Below are 23,908 nucleotides of genomic sequence, written 5' to 3' on the forward strand. Positions count from 1 at the left end.
TCTGCACAGCAAAAGAAACTACCATCAGAGTGAACAGGCAACCTACAGAATGGGAGAAAATTTTTGTAATATACCCATCTGACAAAGCACTAATGTCCAGAATCTACAAAGAACTTAAACAAATTTACAAGAAAAAAAACAACCCCATCAAAAAGTGGGACAAGGATACGAACAGACACTTCTCAAAAGAAGACATTTATGCGGCCAACAGACACATAGAAAAATGCTCATCATCACTGGTCATCAGAGAAATGCAAATCAAAACCACAATGAGATACCATCTCACACCAGTTAGAATGATGATCATTAAAAAGTCAGGAAATAACAGGTGCTGGAGAGAAACAGGTCCTGTTTATAGAGAAACAGGAACGCTTTTACACTGTTGGTGGGAGTGTAAACTATTTCAACAATTGTGGAAGACAGTGTGGGGATTCCTTAAGGATCTAGAATGAGAAATACCATTTGATCCAGTGATCCCATTACTGGGTATATGCCCAAAGGGTCATAAATCATGCTATTATAAAGAAATATCCACACATACGTTTATTGTGGCAGTATTCACAATAGCCAAGACTTGGAACCAACCCAAATGTCCATCAACGATAGACTGGATTAAGAAAATGTGGCACATATACACCATGGAATACTATGCAGCCATAAAAATGTATGAGTTCATGTCCTTTGCAGGGACATGGATACAGCTGCAAACCATCATTCTGAGCAAAGTATCGCAAGGACAGAAAACTGAACACCACGTGTGCTCGCTCATAGGTGGGAATTGAACAATGAGAACACTTGGACCCAGGGCGGGGAACATCACACCCTGGGGCCTCTCGTGGGGTGGGGATAGCATTAGGAGGAATGCATAATGTAAATGACGAGTTAATGGGTGCAGCAAACCAACATGGCACATGTATACCTAAGTAACAAACCTGCACGTTGTGCACATGTACCCTAGAACTTAAAGTTTAATAATAATAATTTAAAAACTAGTATCTTTAAGTGCTAAAAGTCATAAGCTTTATTATGCATCATAATGTTAATGAGCACTTATTTTATTACAGAAGTAGTTTATTGTCTCATCTCTCCAATCAGAGCTCAGTATAAGATAGGAGCTCAATAACTGCTAATTGAAATTAAATTAACCTAACTCAGCATGAGCAGAATCGATGATGTTGTGGCAATCAGAAACTGAAGCAATCCCAGTGTTTCAGATTGCTAAAATTAGGTAAGTGGTAACAACTTTAGCATGGATGCTGAAACAGCTTTGAAAAGTTTCACAGGAATCCCCAATAGGCCTTAAGCTTTCTACATCCTCATATTTCTTCTTCTTCAGTGTAGTGGAGTAACAGCTCTTTTAGTAAGCAGAAAGAAAACTCAGTACTCTCTTTTGGAAATACCTTATTTTTAACAACACACAGTTGCTATCTATTTTCATAATAATTCTTTATATTCTACATCATGGTCTCCGAAGCATCAAGATCACAGCACAACTAAACTAGGAAATCCCATCAGTGTAACCAATAGGTAAAACTCTTTGGCAGAATCTCTCTCATTTTGAAATGCTTGCAGCACTGAGCATGGAACACAGCAGCATTGTACACACTGACACTCAACAAATATTTGTTAAATGCATTTTGGTGAATTTGTGAAATATCAGCTGCCAGTAATATAGGTGCTTACAAGGAAAAAGAAATCTTTATAAACTATATACAAAGTGACTTTTTATTAAATCTGTGTTACAGTGTATATGACAAACCTTCAGTAGAGACTTGTGTTCTCTCATCTATTGAATGAATAAGAACTCAATGTTTTAAAAAGCATCTTTTTATTAATCATCAGTGTGTGAATAAAGAGAAAAACTGGATTAGTTTGCGTACATTTGATCAGATCTCTGGTAAATAAACTATTTGTTGGTTTTGAAATGTATAAGCATGGTTTATGAGCCATCTCTTTTTATGTTGTTGTTGTTATTATTAAAGAGTACTGTTAAATATCATATTAAGTGAAATGAAAAAATACCTTTGCATTCTAACCCTCCCATATTGTTCTGAAATTGATTTATCTACCTGTCAGTAGTTATTACACAGTCATTATTAGACATAAATGCTTTTCCTCAATTTCTTTTATCACATTCCTAGGAAGAGAGTTAAGTGTTTGACAGAAGTATCTCTTTATTTCCCATTTCTGTACACAATTTGTACAAACCCCTTGGTTCAGCACGGCATATGATATCAGAAATAGGCCAAAGATAAGAGAAATGAAGAGCTCTAATTCTGGAGCGACATGGCCCTAGGTTGGTGTCCCAATCTCACTACGTATTGATTGTGTGATTTTGCTCAATTAACTGTCATCTCTATGTATTAGTTTAATAATCTGTAAAAGAAAGAAAATAATAGCACTTACATCATAAGGTTGTCAGGAAAATATGGAGAGTTAATATTTTTAAGGTGCTTAGAACAGTACCTGGCACATATTAAGTGCTTTATAAAAGTTATTTTTAAAAATTATGCTCATAGTTATAAGTACAAGTTCAAGCAAATACATAGGACTCAGGAATAAGCTCTAACACAGAAAAATAACTTGGTTAGAGAGTAGAAATTTCAAAATTCTTTTACTTTTTCCAAAAGAAACCAATTGCTAAAAAGGGAACCCAGTTAAGGGTGTTTTACTTTTTAAAATTGTATTATTATTATTATTATTATTATTATTATTATTATTATTATTTATAGAGATGTGGTCTCACTATGTTTTCCAGCCTGGTCTCGAACTCCTGGCCTCAAGAGATCCTCCCATCTTGACCTCCCAAATTGTTGGTATTACGGGCGCGAGCCACTATGCCAAGTTAAGGGCATATTCCTTATTAAAACCACACTACAATATAAGAACCCTGTATTAAAATTTATGAAAATGTACTGAACCTGAGATTCAGGCTAAGTTTTCTGGTGAATATATGTATTTCCATCCATAATCACTGGAGAGTGGTTGGAAAAGTGATTGGTAGAACATTCTAAGGTTCTGCTTCCCATATGTCAAGGAATGAAATGAATTCAGGAATCCAAACATTTGACAACTCTCTTTATTTGAGTGGTCACTTAAAATTTTGCCAAGGTTATTGTCAAAAATTATTGGTACTAGTATTAGGTCTAGGTGTTCTTGACTTCCCTTTTGTCTGCTTAACAAAGGTTTATTTTTCATGACTAAATGAGATAAAAGAAAGTTTGATTTCCCTATCCACAAATGATATAAATTTTTAATTTCATCACTTGGCAAAGTGATGAAAAACCTAGGAAAGGCCATCTTCAAAATACATCTTTTACTGATTTTAATATTTCTAGATTTACAGAAAAAGTATATGGTACCATGTATGGTATGAGGGAATGGATGTCCTAAATACAATTTTCTATCAATTTAGCATGACATAGGGATGGCATCGTGATAGCAATTTTAACATTCGTGGTAGTACTATCTTAGAAGGAAATGGTTAGTTACGTCATGATTTTAAAAATTTCCAGTGTGGTTGAAAACACACAGGTTTATTTTGCACTCACGGTATATATCTGTTGCAAACTAACTGTGGCTATGTACAGTTACACTAAAAGCCAACTAACAGAGGACCTCTTCTTGAGTCCTTTCTAGCAAAGGGAAAAGTGGAAAATTCACAGGCAGATGATGTTTTTTAAAGCTTATGTTTAAGAGTGGCATTTGTTACTGCAGCTTGTTTTCATGCCAGTGGTCAAAGTAAGTCATATGGTCAATCCTGCGGTTAGAAGATGAGACAGTGACATAATAAGGGCTGCCCTGAGCCCAGACAATTGTCTAGAACTTGGACCAACAAGCATTTTTGGAAGGTGGATTATCTTATCCCTGACAGCATTTAAAATTGCCAATCCATGGTAATAATGGAAAGCAGTCTAGTTTTATTTTTATGAATATTATCTAAAAATTATCTGCACACAGTACACATATCAGATATCAGATAGCTTTTTTATTACCTACATATCAGATAGCTGGATTTCACTACCCTGATTTTGATACTCATTAGAGAGAAGATCTATTCTTTCCCTAGAGGAAGTTGTCCCATATTTGGAAAATGGGCATCAGAAAATGTTTTGACCACCAATACAACTTATCACAGTGGCTTAAATGGAAATATAAACTGTAGCAATAGAAGCATAGATATTAGTGATGGTCTAAGGAATAGAGGCAAAACACATTAGAGGTCTCTGAAATGAGAGACTTCATTCTCTGGGTCAGAGAATGTTTTCTTACATGCTAATAAATAATTTTGCATGTGATGTAATTTTTATTAATGAAGTATTGACATATAAGAAATTTCCTCAAAGAAGAATGTATGTTTTGTCTATTTTATATTTTATCAAGCATCAACTCTAAACTGACCAAAACTAAGTTATTTTCTACCATAATCAATAACTGAAAATGTTTCCTTCAGTTTATCACATTTATATCAAATTATAAATGGTTACAAATAACTCTTTGTATGCCATTTTTCCTTCTATTCTCTGTATCTAATCAGTGAATGGGTTTTGCAGATTTCTCTGGTTTCCATTCCTTCCCTTCTATTCCTAATAGGAACTAGTTCGGGCACTACGCATTGTATAACTTCTGGTTTTGTTTATTATCATGCAAATGCAGCTTTCATACTCTTCCAAGCTAAATTCGTACAATACTATCTTAAACCATACCTCAGGGCTGCTCAATTCTTGGAGAGTCTCTTATTTCCTTTTACATATAATAATCTCTATAAATGAATGATGCAATACCCCTGACCCCATCCTATTCAACCATTTCATCACTGACTTGAGTAATGACATAAAGGACAGGCTTATCAAATTGGTGGTAACTGGAAAGGAAGTGAATAGAGATCCAACACTACCACAGTAAGCTGGAGTAAAAATGAGTTTAAAAATATGACATGCCATTGACAAATATCAGCTTAAAAAAGCCATCATAGTTTCCCCCTTAACATTCTAAACATTTAATATATTATCTCTCCATCTTAAATTTGAACACTTTTTGCTCAGGGAATTTAATAAAACTTAACAAGGCTTAAGAAATAATTTGTGATGTGATATGTAATTCCAAATATATTTTATGTCACTTCATAATGGATATTTTACCCATTATACTGCTTAAGAGGAGTTCAAGCTTTAAGTGATCAAAACTCACTTGAGGATGTGTTTGGCATAGAATTTCTATTTTAGCTTCTGCTTTTCCATCTAGGTGGATTGTAAAAGGTTGAGGTTAAATTACTTTTACATTTCAAAGTGCATTAACTTCATAACATTTCTGCCCTGAAATGCTACACTAATTTGATATTTGTCCTATATCCATTTTCCATCTAATTTAGACAGAAATCTGAGTTGACCTTAATTGTATTTTCTTTCCTTTTAAACTACTATCTTCTATTAGCAATTTTTGGACTCGTAAATGGAAATTTTGTCATCTTAAAAATTATTTTTTCGTTTTAAATTTAGAGGTTTTGATGAGAAATTTAATAATCCTGTCGACTATAAAATATACACCATTAGTCTTTTGTGACTTGCATCAGTAGAGAAGGTTGGGGCCTGCTTTAGCTAGGTGCATGAAAAATGTACTCTCACCTTCACATAACTCAAAATGGCTTACACAATTCAGTTCAAACTCTCAAAGAAGTTCACCTTTGGTGTAAGTTAAAGTTTGAAAACCAAATAGAATACTGTCCATTGAAAATGATGACCTAAAAGAAAGCTGGAAATTATAAAATTATCATATTTTTACATAGTACATTACTACTTTTGCTTAAGTTTACACATTTTATTTTTCTTGATGCTTATTATAAGAAAAATCAGTTGCTATTTTTTACATTTGAAACATCTCTTAATTCTTTTTTGTTTTAATGAGATTAGTGTAAACATTTAATTGCTCTTATTTGAATTAATAATATTAGAAATTAAAGCAAAATGTATAAATAGTAATTGATCCTGTAATTGCTAGAAATAATAAAAAATATTTAGTACTCCATATAAGGGTAAGTGTATCTGCAGGTCCAATTTATTTGCATATTTGGAGAATGTTTATTCAGTGTCTGTGTTGTGCTTAGGGCTGCTGGAGAATAGGCTTACATAAATGAACGTGACATGATTTTTATCTGAGAACTAATAAGCTACTGCTGTTCTATTTAAGCTACAGCTGCGTGGCGTAGTTTTCTCTAGTAGTCTTCCAATACTCTCAGGATTGCTACCAATGGAGTATTCTAATATTCTTGCAGTTGAACTGGAGTCCAAATGAGCAAATAAAGAAAAAAAAAAAAATAGCAACACATACACTGAGGCATCCCACAAAACGCAATATCATTTAGAAAAAAATCACTATAAGCCTCTAAAGAAATATAACTGGTAGAGAAAATTCTTGAACATTTGAGAACTATACTCTCAAATAATTTGCTGTTAAGAGTAATATATTATTTAATGGAGAATTGTTACGAATAGAAAATTAACAGAAAATCTGTCTTATAACTATAGATTAAAGGAAAGAAAATACAAGAAAATTAATTTAGGATGTAATATGCAATACAATATATAGAAGTGTTTGTGAGTGAGTGTGTATGTGTGTGTGTTTGAATGTATATAAATATAGTCATAGAGTTCAGATCTGCATGTAAACTCATAGACTCTGAATATATGTACTGTTTTAAATAATAACAAAAGTGACATAATGCAAAAAAAAATTGATATCCTAGTTTAGAACTGTACAATCTCAGAAAAAAACAATATATACAAACATACAAAAGTCTTTTCTTGAAACACTTTTGAAAGGAGGGGAGAATAGAAATACAAAAATTCCAAAAGTACCCTGGGTAGGTGGAGAGTAGAGATAGGAAAATGAAAGAATGAAAAATTAAGATGATGGCATCTTAATGAGCAGGTGACACATTATGGAATACAGTTTTTTGGTGAAATATAATTTTCATATTAGATATATCAGAGTAAAACGTTGCCATTATTAGTATTGGCAAAGGGGAGGAAATTATTAATGAGAGGCAGATGTGCAATGAGATTAAGTTATAATTAAAAAAAAGTAAATAGCCATTTGAGTAAATCAATACAATGAATTTTTTTAAAAAAAGGAAAATAAAAGTAAAGGTACTTTTTTGCCATTAAAAGTAATGGCAAAAACCACAGTTACATTTGTACCAAACTAATAGCAAGAGGTAACACAGATTTCCCACAAAAGTAAATAAAATGATGGATTAAAAATGAAATAATTCTTCTGTGTATTCATAAGTTGATAGGAAGAATATTCTGAAACCAGAATAAAAAAGAAACTATGCAAAGAGGGGACGCTGAGATCTCCACAGTATTTGCTGAGTCAGATGGATTTGATCTTCTTTTGTTTTATTCTCCTGGGGCTCAAAGTACAAATGACAAAGTTCAAATTTTGTATAAGATAGAGTGTCTAGGGGGTACTCATAAATGTAAGACCCCAAAGGTCTGTGACCTTGAAATATATTGGAAATGTGTATCGGAAATGTAAGTAGGTAATTTATTTTTTAAAAGTCCGTAGGATTATATCACGCCAACATGGAATAGTTTGGAGATCATGTTAAGCAGGATGTCAGGCACAGAAAGCTAAATACTACATGCTTTCACTTACATGTAGGAGGAAAAGAAAAAAGGAATTCCTGAAAGTAGAGAGGTAGAGAGTAGAATTGTGGGTATTAGAGGGTGAGAAGTATGGGAAATACAAGGGAGAGTGGAAGATGGGGATAGATTTGTTAAGGGATACAAAGTTATAGCTATATAGGAGAGATGAATTCTGGCATTCTGAAGCACTACAGGGTGAATGTGCTTAACTATGATTTATTGTATGTTTTCAAAAATCCAGTAAGTACCAATATCTGTGAAATGCAGTTCTTCTGTGCAGTTATTCATCTATCAGCATGGACAAAATACACCATTTATGATAGCTAGGAACACTGGCATATTGTTACCATAATGTTGACTAATGAAAAAAATTACACTTTGGAGTCTGGTTCCTTTTTCTAAAACAAAAATGCATATTTGTAAAGATATGTTCCTTCTTCAGATATTGCAGGTAAATTATTTTAACCTTTATATCTAGGGAGAATACTCCTGAGGCTCAGGGGCTTCATACTTCTAGTTACACAGCTAGTAAGTGACAAACCTGAAAATATAAACCAATTTTAAACCTATGATGTGTTTTTTTTCTGGTAACCAAATTGCTTCATGCTCTGTGCTATAAAATTTAGCATAACAGTAGGATTATCTATAATATGGATATTTGTAACTTGAAATATATAATTGTTAAAAATTTTCAAGTTATTTTTCATAGCTTAAACTATATTTAATATGTCAGAACATAAAAAGCAAGTGGAGAAGATGCCTGAGTTAATATAAAGAGATTTCATAATTTTCATTCCTAAAGTTCTTGTCTTTTAGCCGTGAGAGAATCCTGTAATTTTTCATTTAGAAACTACTCCAGAACAAATCTACCTAGGTTGCTTATCTGGTTTCTTCACTGATAATAGATTTGTAACCAGCTTTTAGAGAGTGATGAAAAGGGCTGCTGGTAGGAGGCACAACAGTTACATCAAGTGAGATTAAATTAATTTAGGAAAAGGAAACAAGCCAAATAAAACTGCTAAAAATAACAGCTCCTACATTTCATCAGGTTTCATTTAATTCATGGGCAAAAAGCCAAATTCTCCATATATTATCAAAAGTTTTTCCCTCAATATTAAGTAAATCAAATTTGAATGAATAGTAGTTTTATTTTGCAGTCTGTTTCATAGAAAAATGTAAAACACATAAATTGAAATATTTATCCAGTGAGAAATCATTTTTCTCCTTTTTGTTTTTGTTTTGTTTTTTTTTTTTCTAACTTGGTGCATTTTAGTGTTAAGTGAGCTAACAATCACCTGGTTGTATGGTTAAATACAACTTCTAGAGACCCAAAGTTCATAGACCTGGAGTTTTATAACCATGAATAACCCCAATGCAAGTTGTTAGTGGATTGGCTGCAATCTGAGAAACCCTTGATGTCAATAAAGCTTCCTCAAGTCCCAGAGATAACATGAAGATACAAAGTTCCTCTTAGATTCTGGTCTCTAGAGGAAATAAGCAAGAAGGTGATAATGTAAAGAGATGAAGATACAATGAAAAGGTTATAGAAAAAAGAGGAACACACCTATTGCAGTTATATTTCCCATTGGATTTTTAATTATTTTTAAAATGTTATTGCAATAAATACATACTTTAAAAATCACTAAACTTCTTGTCCTTTCCATTTTTGTTATTTTTTAGGATAAATAATTATCTTAATTATAGTCATCTGACTATGTTTCAGCTAAAGAAAACTGGGGGAGTGGGTAGCACTATATGGTTATAATATTGCAGAGTTTTTTGGCCAGTTTATTGTTTTTCCTGGCACTTAGAATTTTAATAATTATTTGTAATTCGTGTACACTCTATGTTTCTTCTTTCTCCTGTATAATTAGATTTGTTCTTTTAACGTCCTCTTTATGCTGACTTTTACTGATAATAAGTTGCTGAAGAATTTGGATTTGTATTAACATTTTTGTGAGCAAAGCCAATTTATTTTTCTGAAAAAAAAAATGACAGAACAGTTTCTATAATGGCCAGTTGAAACAAGAAATTCACTTATGTCTTTCTAATTATGTCTGAGTCTGTTGAGTTTTAGTGTACTGCGCTTTATCAGTTCTCTCGGGTGCTTGTTTAATTGGGTGACAAATGTAAGAATATGATGGCCTCAGTATAAAACTTTAGCTAGTCTGTGCGCAGACATTAGCTGTCCTATTATTTAAAAAAAATGAAGTCAGAAACTTTTGATATGCTTAAGGAATTCAGAAATATTTGATAGTGCTGAAACTTCAAACGGCTATAATAAAAAAGTTTTAAGTTTTTAATCATAAGCAATAAGATATGTTTTAATAAATATTTCAGAAGAGCAATATTAAATATGGAATTTCAGAGGAGAAACTGAAGATTTTTGATAGAAGTATTTACTTGAAATAAAATAGTGGGCACTCTGAGATATGTTCTAATATACTATATTGGCTCCTACATTGAGAAGGAGAAAATTAAAAGTAATAATAATGAAATAATTTTATTAAATGTTAAACAACCAAAATGAGGTTCCCTGTTTTACTACCCTAGTATAGCAGAGAATCTTACGGAAAGACTGTTGGTCGGGATTTTGACAGTGACAGATTGCTTTGTGTGCACTGCTAGCTGTGATTTGCTGTCAATGCCCTTGATTCTGCTGCCATCGTCCTCCAGGAGGGTGATAGGTGCTTTTATTTCATTCAGCAGTTGACATTTGCACCTGAACATTTTTAGTTACTCTGTCAAAGAAAGCAAAACAGATAATTCAGTTTCTACGTTTTTGTACCATTTGGAGCATCAGCTTGCAGTTTGCTTGACTGAGACGCTAGGTGAGTATCAATCGAGCAGATTGGGTAAATGTAGAAGTATTTTGATAAATAAAATTATAGAGTAGGAAGTAGGAATTAATAAAGGGATCAGTTATGTTTAGTGTGACATTTTGCTTCTCAGTCTTGGCAACAGATTTTTTTTGCAACTTTAGTGGGATTTGCATAATTGTAAGTTAGTCTGTGCAAGCAGTCCCCATCCATTTTGGCACCAGGAACTGGTTTCATGGAAGAAATTTTTTCCATGAACTTGGTGGAGGAAATGGTTTCAGGATGATTTAAGTTCATTACATTAAGGTGCACTTTATTTCTATTAACATTACATTGTAATATGTAATGAAGTAATTATACAATTCACTGTAATGTGGAATTAGTGGGATCCCTGAGCTTGTTTTCCTACCACTAGACAGTCCCATCTGGGGGTGATGAGAGACAATGACAATAAAAGGCAATGAGATTAAAGAACATAGAACAAACAATAAAGATTATAAAGTAAAATCAGTCTTTAATATTTTAGTTCTTCAGATAGCTTTCATATGTAAAATAAATATAATCAATGCTGCTTTAGATTACACTTTTTGAATGTAAAGAAACAGAAAAATATCCTGGCTCCTGAGTTCCCTGAAATGTCATTTCTCTGGCCCAGGAAAAGCGGCATTCAGGCCGGATAGTGACTGTAACAACTGCAGTCACTGCCAAATAACTCCCACCAGAGTGCAAAGGAAATGCCATAGCCCTGAACCAGGTTGAAAACTGTACCTATTGTTTGCAACTCCCTGTGGCAATAAAGTTTTACTTTTCTTATCATTAATATTGAAAACCTCAGAAAACTCATTAGCCAACTATAGAGTCACAACACATCCCTTTAGATTTCCTGTAATGAAGTTCAAGTTTACCATTCATGTAACATCATCAGTTATAGCTCTCACAAATATAGTTTTTATAAAAATGTCAGTTTTCCAAATGTATATTCATGCAGTTAGGAAAGTAATGAAAGCTTTTTGATGGCTATATGTATTTTTTATAATTGCCGTGATTTTAAGCTCTGTGTTATCAAATAAATAAATAAATAAATAAATAAATAACATCTGTAGGAGTGAGTTTACAGACTTGGCATCTCCAAGGCCAATCAAGTGCCACACATTTATTTTCCATGGCAACCATGGTTTAAGCACAAAACGGTCCTGATGTTATTTGGCAACTTTGTCCTAAGTAAATTGTGTCCAGTTTTGCTTATTCCATATTACACCAAATCAATACTTTAAGAACCTGAGAAAACTTCTGTTGTCTAGCCATTGTGTAGTTTTATATTTTAATCTGTACTCAAAGGATTAGCATAGTCTCTCTCAATAGGTTTACATGTGGATAGTTGTGGGTGGTGTGCTTATTTTTGTATTATTTTGATGGAGGATAATTTATAGGGTAGGAAGAAGTAGGACAGTCATTGTAGTTGTGCCTGGACTCATGGTGACAAACACAAATGAAAACTGCACTGAAGCAATTGCTCCTCAAGAAGACATACTCAATTTTGTTCCTAAATAGAGTGCCTTGTTTTTTGTATTGTTCTCATGTAATCTTCAGTTTACTTCAAATAAATATATTTTGCTCTATATTTTTTTCCTATGGTTAAATTTTGTAATTCACAGTTATTCTGCATATATTTTATGGGTATACATGATATTGTTTATAATAATATTTTCATTCCTCATGTTTCAAGTATCACTATTTCTCTGGTCAAAAACAAATAAAAAACCAAAGACTACCTTTTAACAATGTAGTATTTTAAATGAATAATTCTAGTATTTTTAAAAATTTGGTTTATTGAAATTATGAGGAATAAATTAGAGGATATAGTTGTCAACTTCAAGTAATTTGCATAGATGCATAATTCAACAATGTATAAGCTCCCTTGCATTGAATGTATTTATCCATGTTTGTGTTTTTTATGTGAAGATGTGAGTCATACTGGATGGATAATATACACTGTTTTAAACTGCATCTGTATGTTTGGAGAAGGCCCAAGAAAATATTGACAATGTTAAATTTATTTTAAGTCACTATATTAATGATGTAAAACACACTAAATATAATGCTTACTTTTGTGTTGAGATGCAAGAAAATTTTGCATTGATTTATTTTTTATTTGAGGACATGTAGCATTTTTATGTGAATTTTCACTTTTCCCACAAAATGTACTGTAAATACTAAAACAGTTGTGAAAATTAAGAAACATTTTGCTACTGAAATGTTTATTCTGAGATGAATGTTTTGTTTTTAATGCATCTTACAATTAATCATATGTTTGAAAATTCATTCTTTAATAAAATAAGCTTCAGAAATATTTCAACTGGGTAAAAAAGTGAGACTACATTGAATTACAGTCTGATGTTAAATGCTTAATAGAATGTTGAAATAAGACTTAATGACTATCAGAGGAAAAATATTAAATGATAAAATTACCTTTAAACTCAATATTCACGTTTGAAAAAATATAAGGCACTATCTTCAGTTGAGAAATGAAGGGAAGTTATATACATTCTTATTTTTTAACATCAACATTTTATAAAGCATTTTGTTAATTTAATACCTTTAGCAATATGTAATGGTAAAAGATCTTATATGTGTGATGACAGAAAAGATTGTACTGTTTTAGGAAATAATAGAAACTAATCAACTCTTGTATTTTATTCTTCAGAATCCTAGTTGGAAGTAATATAAGAATATGCAGGATGTTATATTTCAAAGCATTAATAAATTAATACTTAGAATAAAAGTTAATTTATTTGGCCTTCAATCAAAGTTATATTAACCAGTACATTCATAGCAATATTTTTTGTTCATGAATGACCCAATATACTACACCATTGTAATTGACTTCTACATCAATCTAGACCAATTAAATTGTGTTTTATTGTAACTTTACTGCCAGAGAGAAAGAGAGAGAGAGAGAATTAATTACATTGATTAAGCCAAGCAAACTTTCCAAAACTTGATAACTATAAAGCTTGGAAAGCCAGTGTGATGCTTAGAATGGATAGTTGATTTGTGAGTCAGGCGGTCTAAGTCCCAGTTCTAGCTCTCATTTCATGCATATGATCCTGAAGTAGCTTGATAGCATCCCTGGCTCCAGATACAGTATCTCTTTTATATAATGAGATGGTGAGACTAAATGATTTCAAAGTTCTGATAGCTGTAAAATTTTAGATATTTCAGCTCTTCTACATTTCCTTCAAGAGATTCCCAAAAACTTCAATAAATTTTATTTTGTAATAAATCTTTCTAACTAAAAATAAAATATTTATCCACCAATTTAATCCAAAAATTTTTAATTTCTACCATGTGCCCAGTACTGTGTATAATTATGCATAGAGAGTTTATAGTTAATTAAGGGAGATAATAGAAATAAATTAGTGCCCTGTAATTTTATGATTGGCATAATGAAACATAATGGAAACTTTGGGGTAAAATAAAATAAATTCAAGCTATCTTGGAGAATACCTTCAGGTTTTGTTGTTGTTGTTGCTGTTGCTGTTGTTGTTGTTGTTGTTGTTTGAGACGGAGTTTCACTCTTATTGCCCAGGCTGGAGTGCAATGGAGCGATCTCAGCTCACTGTAATCTCCGCCTCCCAGGTTCAAGCAATTCTACTGCCTCAGTCTCCAGAGTAGCTGGGATTACAGGTGCCCACCACCACACCTGTCTAATTTTTTTGTATTTTTAGTAGAGATGGAGTTTCACCGTGTTGGTCAGGATGGTCTCGAACTCCTGACCGCAGATGATACACCCTCCTTGGCCTCCCAAAGTGCTGTGATTACATGCTTGAGCAACCGCACCCAGCCCCTCTTGAGAGTTTTAATACCCAATTCTTCGTATACCTACTCCTCAGATAATTTTTAACTCTGGGGAAACAGTGCTTTTGCTTTTGTTTAAACAACTGTTTAAAACAAATTGTTTAAAACAAAAATAATTTTGCTTCAAACATTATTTGCAAGTAAACCTATGAGGTCTTTTTCTGATACCCCTGTATTCACTAGGATTTGTGATTTGAATATAAATATATAAATTTAACAAACTTTTGTGTTATTAAGTATAATGATTCATTTGCAAATACTCTAAAAAGTATTTCTATAGGCAAAGGAAACCTGCATAGAAATTATCATAATTGAATATTTAAAATAAACTGCTTATTTATTCATCCTTTTTATTGCTATTTAGAGGTGAACTTACAAGAAAAAAACTATTTTTTTTTCATACTAGGTAAATATATTGTTTGGAATAGTAGGTACTTATAAAATAAAAATGAAATATGGATATTAACCTGTTAGTTCCTGGTCGAAAGTTAATTTATCATCTGTATGTCTTCAATTATAGAACAGTGGCAATTGTAGCCTTGAAATAAAACAAAATAAATATGAGACATACACTAAAATGATTAAAAATAGATTGTATTGGATTTTAAAATAAACTCATATTAGTAATTGAAAGAAGTAGTTTGTTTTTCATAATCTTTCACAGTGTCAGATTTCAGCATTTTGTTTTTGCCAAACCATATTAGAATAATTATACATTTGAAAGGATATAAGTATGAAAATCCAAACTTGCGTTGTAGTACATACGCATGGATGATTGCTTAAAACAGATAGGTAAGTAGATAGATGTCTAGATATCCGTATATATGTAGATATAGATGTAGATGATGTGGTACCTTCCTTGATATAATTTACAAGGAAAATTAATATTAACCAATTACTGTTAGCAAATGTTAGGGGTAAAATAAAATAACATTTATACAGCGAAGTACATAAAGTGTTCAAATTTGAAAACATTTCAGCAACCATGGCCTAGTCTAAAAAATAGGACATTACTAGATCATAAGTATTACTCCTAACGCCCTCTTACTATCATTCCTATATCCAAAGGGTGACCACCATCCTGTATTCTAACACTAAAAGTTTATTTTACCCAATTTTGAGCTATATATTAATGGAAGTTCAAAATTAGGCAAAATAAACTTCTAGTGTTAAAATATTGAAACATTTATATAATGTTCCTTCAACATTATGTTTGTGAGATTTGCTCATGTTCAGTATTCTGTGGACAGTGTACATAAAAATTTATTCTTACTGTAGTACAGTATTCAAATCTTCTATTTACTTCCACATTGTATTACTGATTGCCACTTGATGTGGTTTGGCTCTGTTGTTTCACCCAAATCTCATCTCAAAATGTAATCCCCACATGTTGAGGGAGGGACCGGTGGGAGGTGATTGGATCATGGGTGTGGTTTCCCCCAAACTGTTCTCCTGATAGTAAGTTCTCAGGAGAGCTGGTGGTTTTAAAAGTGTGTCACTTCCTCGCTCTCTTTCGCCTGCCACCATGTAAGACATATCTTGCTCCCCTTCACCTTCTGACTTTAGCCGTGATCTTAAGTGTCTAAGGCCTCCCCAGCCATGTGGAACTACAAGTCGATTAAACTTCTTTCCTTTATAAATTACCTAGTCTCTGGTAGTATCTTTATACCAGTATGAAAATGGACTAATACACTAATGTAATATGTTTCTGTTTGGAGTTACTAAGAATAATTGATACGAACCTCTTTGAAAGTGCCTTTTGTACATACATGTTCACATTTTTGTTGACTGTGTATCTAGCTCATATCATGTGCCTATGTCTATTATGTAGATACTTTCAAGGAATTTTCTAAAGTGATTGTACGAGTTTACACTCCCAGCAGAAGCGTACGAGAATTCCAGTTTCTCCACTGTATTGTCACCACTTGGCATTGTCTAGCTTCTTACGCTTATAAGACTTTCTGGTGAATGGACAGTAGTTTCTATGTTTTAATTTCCAGCCCTTTGATAATAAAGTTGAAAACTATTTCAAAATGACTGATGTTTAGATATCTTTGTTATCAAGTGTGTTTTCAGTGTTGCTCTTGCCATATTATTATTAGTTTGTATAATTTATTTATATATTCTAGATATAAACATTTTGTGGTATATATGAATCACAACTATGTTAATCAATATTTTTAAAAACAAGGAAATTATGCAGTGAATAAATTTTAGTACTAATTATGTAAGATTAAATCTTTATTTCTATTTTAAAAATAAGTATCAATTCTTATATTAAATGTTAAGATATCAGAAATTCAATATGAGTCTAATATAGTTGATATTATCTAGTATAGTTTCTACCTTCTCAACCCAAAGTGTTTTGAATGATCAAAAAATAGAAAAATTTATTTCTGGAAAAGGAGACAGCCGAAGTGGACAGTATGATAGAGTATATCTAATGTGAACAGGGGCAAAATGTGTAAAAGGAAATAACTGGTATAGCAGTTTGTCAGGATGCAGGTATCAATAACAAATTTCACTACTCCCCCACCTCAGTTCCTGTTATTTCAGATGTGCTTTTCTTGTTACAATATAGGATAGGTAAAATCTCCTCTTAAATATTAACATTCATTTTGTAGTTATCCAGATGAGATGTAGGTCTCTAGAAGAGAAAATTGATTTCAGATGGAAAGTCTTAGATTATGCCTCTTTGGGCATAACTCGATTGTAAAAGAGCTAATTGTACTTATCAGTATTCCAGTGTTTTATCTTCATAATCGATGGCTGATAAAATTACTCAGAAGTTACTTCGATATAACCTAATGTAACTAGGAAATAAATAAAATAATTCATGAGAAATACACTGTGAAAAGGTAAAGGCCATGATATTTGGGTGCTGCAAATAACAAATAGTCTTGAAGCGCAATTACTCCTAGTCTCAACCATTTTCATGTCTGGTAAAAGGCTAGGGGAATCATAAAAGTAGAAAAAAAATGGCAGTTGCTCCTCTGGCTAAGTATTTTGTTTCATTGCTTAAATTTCCATCATGGGAATTTGCTACTTTTATTATTAAAAATGATGGGTTGGAACAAACAAGTAAACTGCTATTCTGTGTTTTGGCACAGTTAGCATCTCTGTAGTAAATTTATTTTTATTTTTTCTTTCCATTTTTATTTATTTTATTATTATTGTAAAAAATTAAATAAGTATGGGTACATTTACTAATGCTGGCATTGGTAAGGCATATGGAGTCCTTAAATGGAATACAATTTAAAGATAGATTTATTTCATACAAAGTGCTAGAGTTTGTAAAATTTTATGTTAACCCAGATAGTGATCAGTGAATTCAGATGTGAAGGATAGAGAACAAAATAAAACTGTAAGTATGATACGCTAAATTTATATGACGACATATTATGAAAGATGAGAAAGTAGAGCAATATATAAAGATAGAGATATTCAAATATTCTCAAAATGTATATCTATTATTTAATTGTCTCACATGTATTCTCAACAACAGAGTAGGTGAATATAAGAGACTCTCTGTAATGGGGTAATATTATTTACCTTCTTTCAAGGATGAAGTGTTAGAGGATTTTGCCTTCCCTTTTCCAAGATCACATATGTCAATGAGTATGAACTTAATGCCAACTTTACTTGGAAAACTTTATAAAAAAGGCAAGCATGGGTGTGTGTTTATATTTGTGTGATATGTGTTGGTTGGCAATAGTGAAACCACATGATAGGAGAAAATAAAAATTTAAATTACCTTATACCCTAAGTATTATCTTTGATGCTTTTATTTTTCCCTTTGCCCTTAGGTTGTTACTAATTTATACTTAAATATTAATTATACATACATATATCAACACTATAAATTATTTCTCTAAACAAAATAAGTTCTATTCACTATCATCAGTGGGGAAGAGTAACTGGAGAATAATTCAAAGTTTTTGTAATGTTAAGGAAAAAGTAATGTTTTGCCCATGATAAACTACATTGTCAACTCTGGCTATGTACACATAGTTAATCTTGGTTACCCTGAAGGACTTATCATTTAGAAAATATAATAGAGTTATCATGACACAAACATGCACTCAATGCATTTGAGTTAATGTATCTGTATCCATCATTGATTATCGCCTCTAAGTTGATGACTTCCAAATTAGTAGTCCCATCGTTGACATAACTTCTAAGATATAAACCTGTGTTGCCACTCCTACTAAATATTTTCACCAAAGAGAGTAAACATGTTCAAAACTGAGCTCCCTTAAATGCCCTCCACAGTGGGCTTCTTAGCTTCATGTTTTTAATGTTATCACTAATACTGGAAGCCTCAGTGGCCTTTCTCTGTACCAGTGAACATTTTCAGTGTTTCATAATGTCATTTCATAACCTTGTTATGTCTTGTTTTTTACAATTGAACTTCTTCAGATAAAGTTTATTGTCACTATTTACTTTAGGCTTTCATCATCTTCATGATGGCCTTAATGTCTTTCCTGCTCCATAGTACGAAGTTTTTCCTTATGTTGCCTCCTCTTAATCAATACCTTTCTCTTAATCAATACCCCTGGGCTGATGCAAGAACTTAATATGTTCTATGGATATGTGAGTGAACAAAATAGACAAAATCTCCTACACTTTTAGAATGTGGAGCTCTCATTCTAGTGAGAGGTGTCAACAGTAATCATAAAAAATGTAAATTGTACAGCATTTTGTGAGCTGATGTCTACTGTGAAAAAGGTAGAACAATGTAAGAAATAAAAAAGAAAATGTTGGAAGAGTTTGGGGTATTCACTTTAAATAGGTTAGTCCAAGTAGTCCCAAGAGAATGAGATTTGAGCAAAAATTGGAAGGAAGTGAAGGATTAGCTAGAAAATAGTTTGAGGAAGAACATTCCAGGTACTAGAACAACAAGTCAAATACCCCAAGGCATCTGCATAATGTAATCAGTATGTATGTTTGAGATACAGCAAGTCAGAATAAATAAGAGAGGAGACAGATTTAGGGAGGTAACAGGGAGCTGGGTAATATGGTGTCTTCCTAGTCCTATAAAAGACTCTAAGTCATACCCTGAATAAGAATGGGAAACCATTAAATGATTGTAAACAGTGGAACGAAGTGATCTAAATTGTATTTTGCAAAGACCAGTCTGGTTATTAATAAAGAATATCTTATTGAAAATACAAAGGTTCTGACAATATTGTTCTGCTTTAAATAGTTTTAAATCTTCAGGATTAAATCTTAAGTATAAATTTTCAACCTCCTATAATTCATTAAATTTAGTCTCCTCATCTCCTGATACTATCCCTCCCAAGACATCCATGAAAAAATCAGTCCACATATGAGAATACATATTTAAGTACTAAATCTGTGAGCTGCAGACCAAAATTGGATGGAAATGGTAAAATAACACAGATAGAATCATCAAGGAATACTTTGTGTAAATGTTTGAACATGAGCTTAATTTTGAGGATAGATAAAACTGATTAGTCAAAGTTGAGAAAGGAGAAGTTTCTAATCCAAGTGGGGTGGGCGTGGAGGATGTTGTATGATCAAAGGCCTAGAATGAATGTCAAACTGAACAGGGAGATACCGGCATATTGGAAAGAACTGGGCCAGATGGAAGGCAGAGAGTTAAGAATTTCATGCCAACATAAAAATGGGAAAAATATAGATTTTTAGGTAAAAGAAAATAATAAAATCAGTTTTGAGAGCGTAGCCTGGCGGATGGCTCTGATCTATTGAGTAAAAACAAACACAAACAACTCTCATATAAGTCAGAACTTGGTCTCTTCCATAAGGAGTGGGCCTTTTTTATATCTTGGGTGAAATCAGTGACTTTATGAGTTGCGCTTTTGAACAAAGATGGCATGCATTATTTTCTTGGAATATTTATACCCAACCAAAGGAAAGAAATGAGTTAAAGACAAAGGGAGTTACTGCTTTGCGCTATGTTTAGGTGTGGGTATTGCTGGTGTGTATGAGGTCCTGGACTTTCGGTGATATTTACTGTCAAACATATAATATTAGTGTGTGACAACTACAATGAACCAAAAGGACATTGTAAAGTCTGATTTAGATAATGAAGTTGATGTTTTGTTTGCCAGGTAACAGAAACACGGACTGGTCCTCTTGGCTGCAGTAACTATGACAACCTAGATTCTGTCAGTTCTGTTCTGGTTCAGAGTCCTGAGAATAAGATTCAGTTGCAAGGTATGTAGGTAAAATTTCATTAAATCTCTACAAGCCTGGATAACAATTATCCTATCATGATTTATTTTCCATTTTTTAAAATAAGCTGCATATACGTACAGGCTATTAAAAACTCTCATTAAAGGATGATGTCATAATTTAACTGATACAAGAAAATATGAAATTCTAGACCATATGAATAAAATATCAAAATTCTCTTTTTTTCTCAAATTAAGTAACATATAGCAATTGAAAATCTGTCCTAATAATATTTTTCTTACATATAGTAATCATTGTGTCATTATGTAACAGTTTCTTCATATGCTTGCCTCAACTTTGACTTTTTACTTAAAGATTCCTGTGAAAGTTGTAACCATATTTATGCATGGTGTAAAATGAACTGTTGACATTTTATATTTAACCTAATGTGGCAGTCAAGACTGTATTTTTCTTCTGGTAAATAGAAATGTACTTAAGGATATATTAACAAAATATTTACATTCATATGATTTCCATTTTAAAGTTAGATTTTATAAAAATAATTTGCTATTTTCTATGACTACATATTTTGGATATTCAGTGGAGAGTATTTTATTCATAAGCACTTTAAAAAATACAATAGGTATGTGTACATGTTCATTCTTATAGGCAGGAACAGGTTATGAATACACACGTTTAAACACCTCTAGTTGAACAAGTTCAGAAAAGTCTTTGTGATGACACTTTTTGTCAGAATTAAGTTGACTGATCAAAGAGGTAATTTTGAGTTGTTCTTCTCTAGTATGCCTTTTTTCAATTGCATAAATTAGAGCTGAATATTTACATTATTCAGTTTTGCATAAAAATGCTTAAAAGTTTCAGAAATCCTACCACCTTTTCCCTTAACTTTGCAATCTTGAAAAATGTATCAGTGTCCCCGCATGTTGGCTTATGCTTGCAATCATAGCCCTTTGGGAGGCTGAGGCTGGACGATCACTTGAAACCAGGAGTTCAAGACCAGCCCGGGCAACATAGTGAGACGTAAAAGAGAAAAATATTAGCTGGGAGTTGGTGTTGCAGGCCTGCAATCCCAGCTACTCAGGAGGCTGAGGCAGGAGGATTGCTGCACCTGCGTGCAAGGTTGCAGTGAGCTATGACCACACCACCGCACTCCACGGCCACTCCAGCCTGGATAGACATCACTTTCCGTGCTTCACATCACTGTCCAGACACTACAATATCATGTTACTCCAGCCTGGGTGACACTGAGACTCTGTCTCTAAAACATTTAAAAAATAATAATTAATTAAAAGAAAAATGTAACAGCATTGAATTGTTTAAATTTATCCTAAATAGTGAATGAATGCCTTTTATTTTGAGTTGTATTAAAAGTACAAAGTTCTTAAATACTTTAACAATTTGAATGTTATTCAATTTATCAATATCAATTATAGATTTATATTTATTAAAACATTTTCTCTAATTTAAATAAAAATGTTGTCCATCAATATTTCCTACAATTCTCTACTGCTTACTCCTTTTTAATATATGGATTAACTTTCTATCAGAATATGAATTACAATAAAAATGACAACCCATTTATAACAATTAGTATGACTACTTCAATCAGTTTGTTATAAAAATTATTTATTAACAAGATTTGTTGATTTTTGTCTGAATTACTGTGTTCAGTTTTCAAAATATTAAATTGTTTTTTAAAACCCTCAGTCCCCTCTGTCTAGAAAAATAATTAGCACAAGGAATAAATGAAGCAACATTTCTCTTTTGTATAATTATTATTTCTATTATCTTCAACTAATGTGAGTAACTCAGAAACCTCCATCTCTTTCACTTTTTTTTCTGTTTTCCATGTCTATATTTTTAATTGTCTATTAAAACTTAATTTATACACCTATGAGTAGAAAGTCCTTTCTGAAAATAATATTAGGAAGTCAATTTCAAGACCCTCAGTATTTCATGCACTCTTTCTTAAATTTAATTGTTATTTACAATCCAAGTATAATGTTGACTCATCTTTTAAACCTCTCCTTTGTACTAGCCCTCATCTACCTTGTAAACTAATGCGAACAATTTGTTAACTCTGGATCAAAGTAACCATGGTGCATTCCTTTGAAGGGTATAGATATTTCTGTGTCACCGTATATGGCAATTGAAAATACTAGTATCACTGAAGAATATTTTATTAAGGTAGCAACAGAGATCTTCATGTCTTTTGGAGTTAGCTATTTAGATATTTGGTCTGATAAATGGATGGATATAGATATAGATGGTAAATAAATATAGATAGTTGCTTGTGTGTTGTGTTTTGTTTCTAAGTACAAGATGAAGTTTTAGGATCAGAGTGTTTGTCCCATTTTGGAATATTCTGAATTTAGATACATTATTGAAATAATCCTGAAATTATCACAGTTTTTTAATAAAGACCTTCTTCTGAAACTCTCCTCTTTCAGTAGAAAAAGAATTGTTCCTGAAGTGGAATTGTATCTAAGCAAAGCAAATAAAGCACCAATAATTTTTGAAGTCAACTGGATTAGACAATGAATTCAGAACAGAACGCTATGATTTTAACCATCAGTATATGAATCAGTATTTTTTAAAAAATTAGAGATATAAAAGATGGACTTTGAGATCTCATTTTGCTGATAAGACTACAGAGCAGGTGTTTTTCAAAAATTTAAAAAGCCATAGCTACAACTTCAATTTAGTGATGAAAATATATTTAAGGTAGATAATAAAAAGTAGTTATAAGAAAATATTGGCAAATACATATTGAAATATATTTTGAAATTTCTAATATTGAAAATTTTCAACTGCTTATGAGTATAACACATCAAACAAGGTGCCTTTGAGTGAAAATGTAACCAGAATAATTAAAAGTCATTTATTAAATTTTGGTAGTAATTTTTTGGTAAAATTTCCAGACCTTGAGAAAATGAATAATTTATAGAACTGAATTACAAACACTTTTCCAAATTGGTTAGTTCCCAATATTTTATTTAAATGTATTTGACAGGACTAGGCTATTTTCAGGTGAATGATTAAATGTAATTTTTAATGATGGTTCATAAGTGTTTTGGCTTACAATAAAAATTGAATGATGCTGCTTCATAAAACTCTTTTTGTTAATATTTGTTAATTTATTGAAACACATTTTCTCAGTGCTTACATACATAAAAATGAAGACGGATAATCATTTACACTGAAGGAAGGGTCACTCTAGCCAAAAAGTGCATAAACCAATCAACAAAAGTCCTATTCAGTCATTCAAGTCATGTATTTTCAAAAAACTGATTATATTTGCTTTAAAAAAATATTTCTTCATACTTATAATAAGTGTACTTCTATTGAATTGCATATTACATGTGATAGTTATAATAATGTCAGAAATATTTTTAAATTTTTCAT

At 32.0% G+C, this 23,908-nt stretch overlaps 1 protein-coding gene across 3 annotated transcripts in view; it reads left to right on the forward strand.

Annotated features, from left to right (window-relative positions):
* The window catches only part of BRINP3 (BMP/retinoic acid inducible neural specific 3), a 395,286-nt gene that overhangs the window by 227,952 nt on the left and 143,426 nt on the right, over window positions 1-23,908 (forward strand). For all 3 annotated transcript variants that reach the window (XM_007989133.3, XM_007989132.3, XM_007989129.3), the window contains exon 5: window positions 20,419-20,524. In XM_007989133.3, the coding sequence (XP_007987324.3) occupies window positions 20,419-20,524 (106 nt within the window). The remainder of the gene's footprint in view (window positions 1-20,418; window positions 20,525-23,908) is intronic.

This window comes from Chlorocebus sabaeus, chromosome 25, assembly GCF_047675955.1.
Source record: "Chlorocebus sabaeus isolate Y175 chromosome 25, mChlSab1.0.hap1, whole genome shotgun sequence".
NCBI lineage: Eukaryota > Metazoa > Chordata > Mammalia > Primates > Cercopithecidae > Chlorocebus > Chlorocebus sabaeus.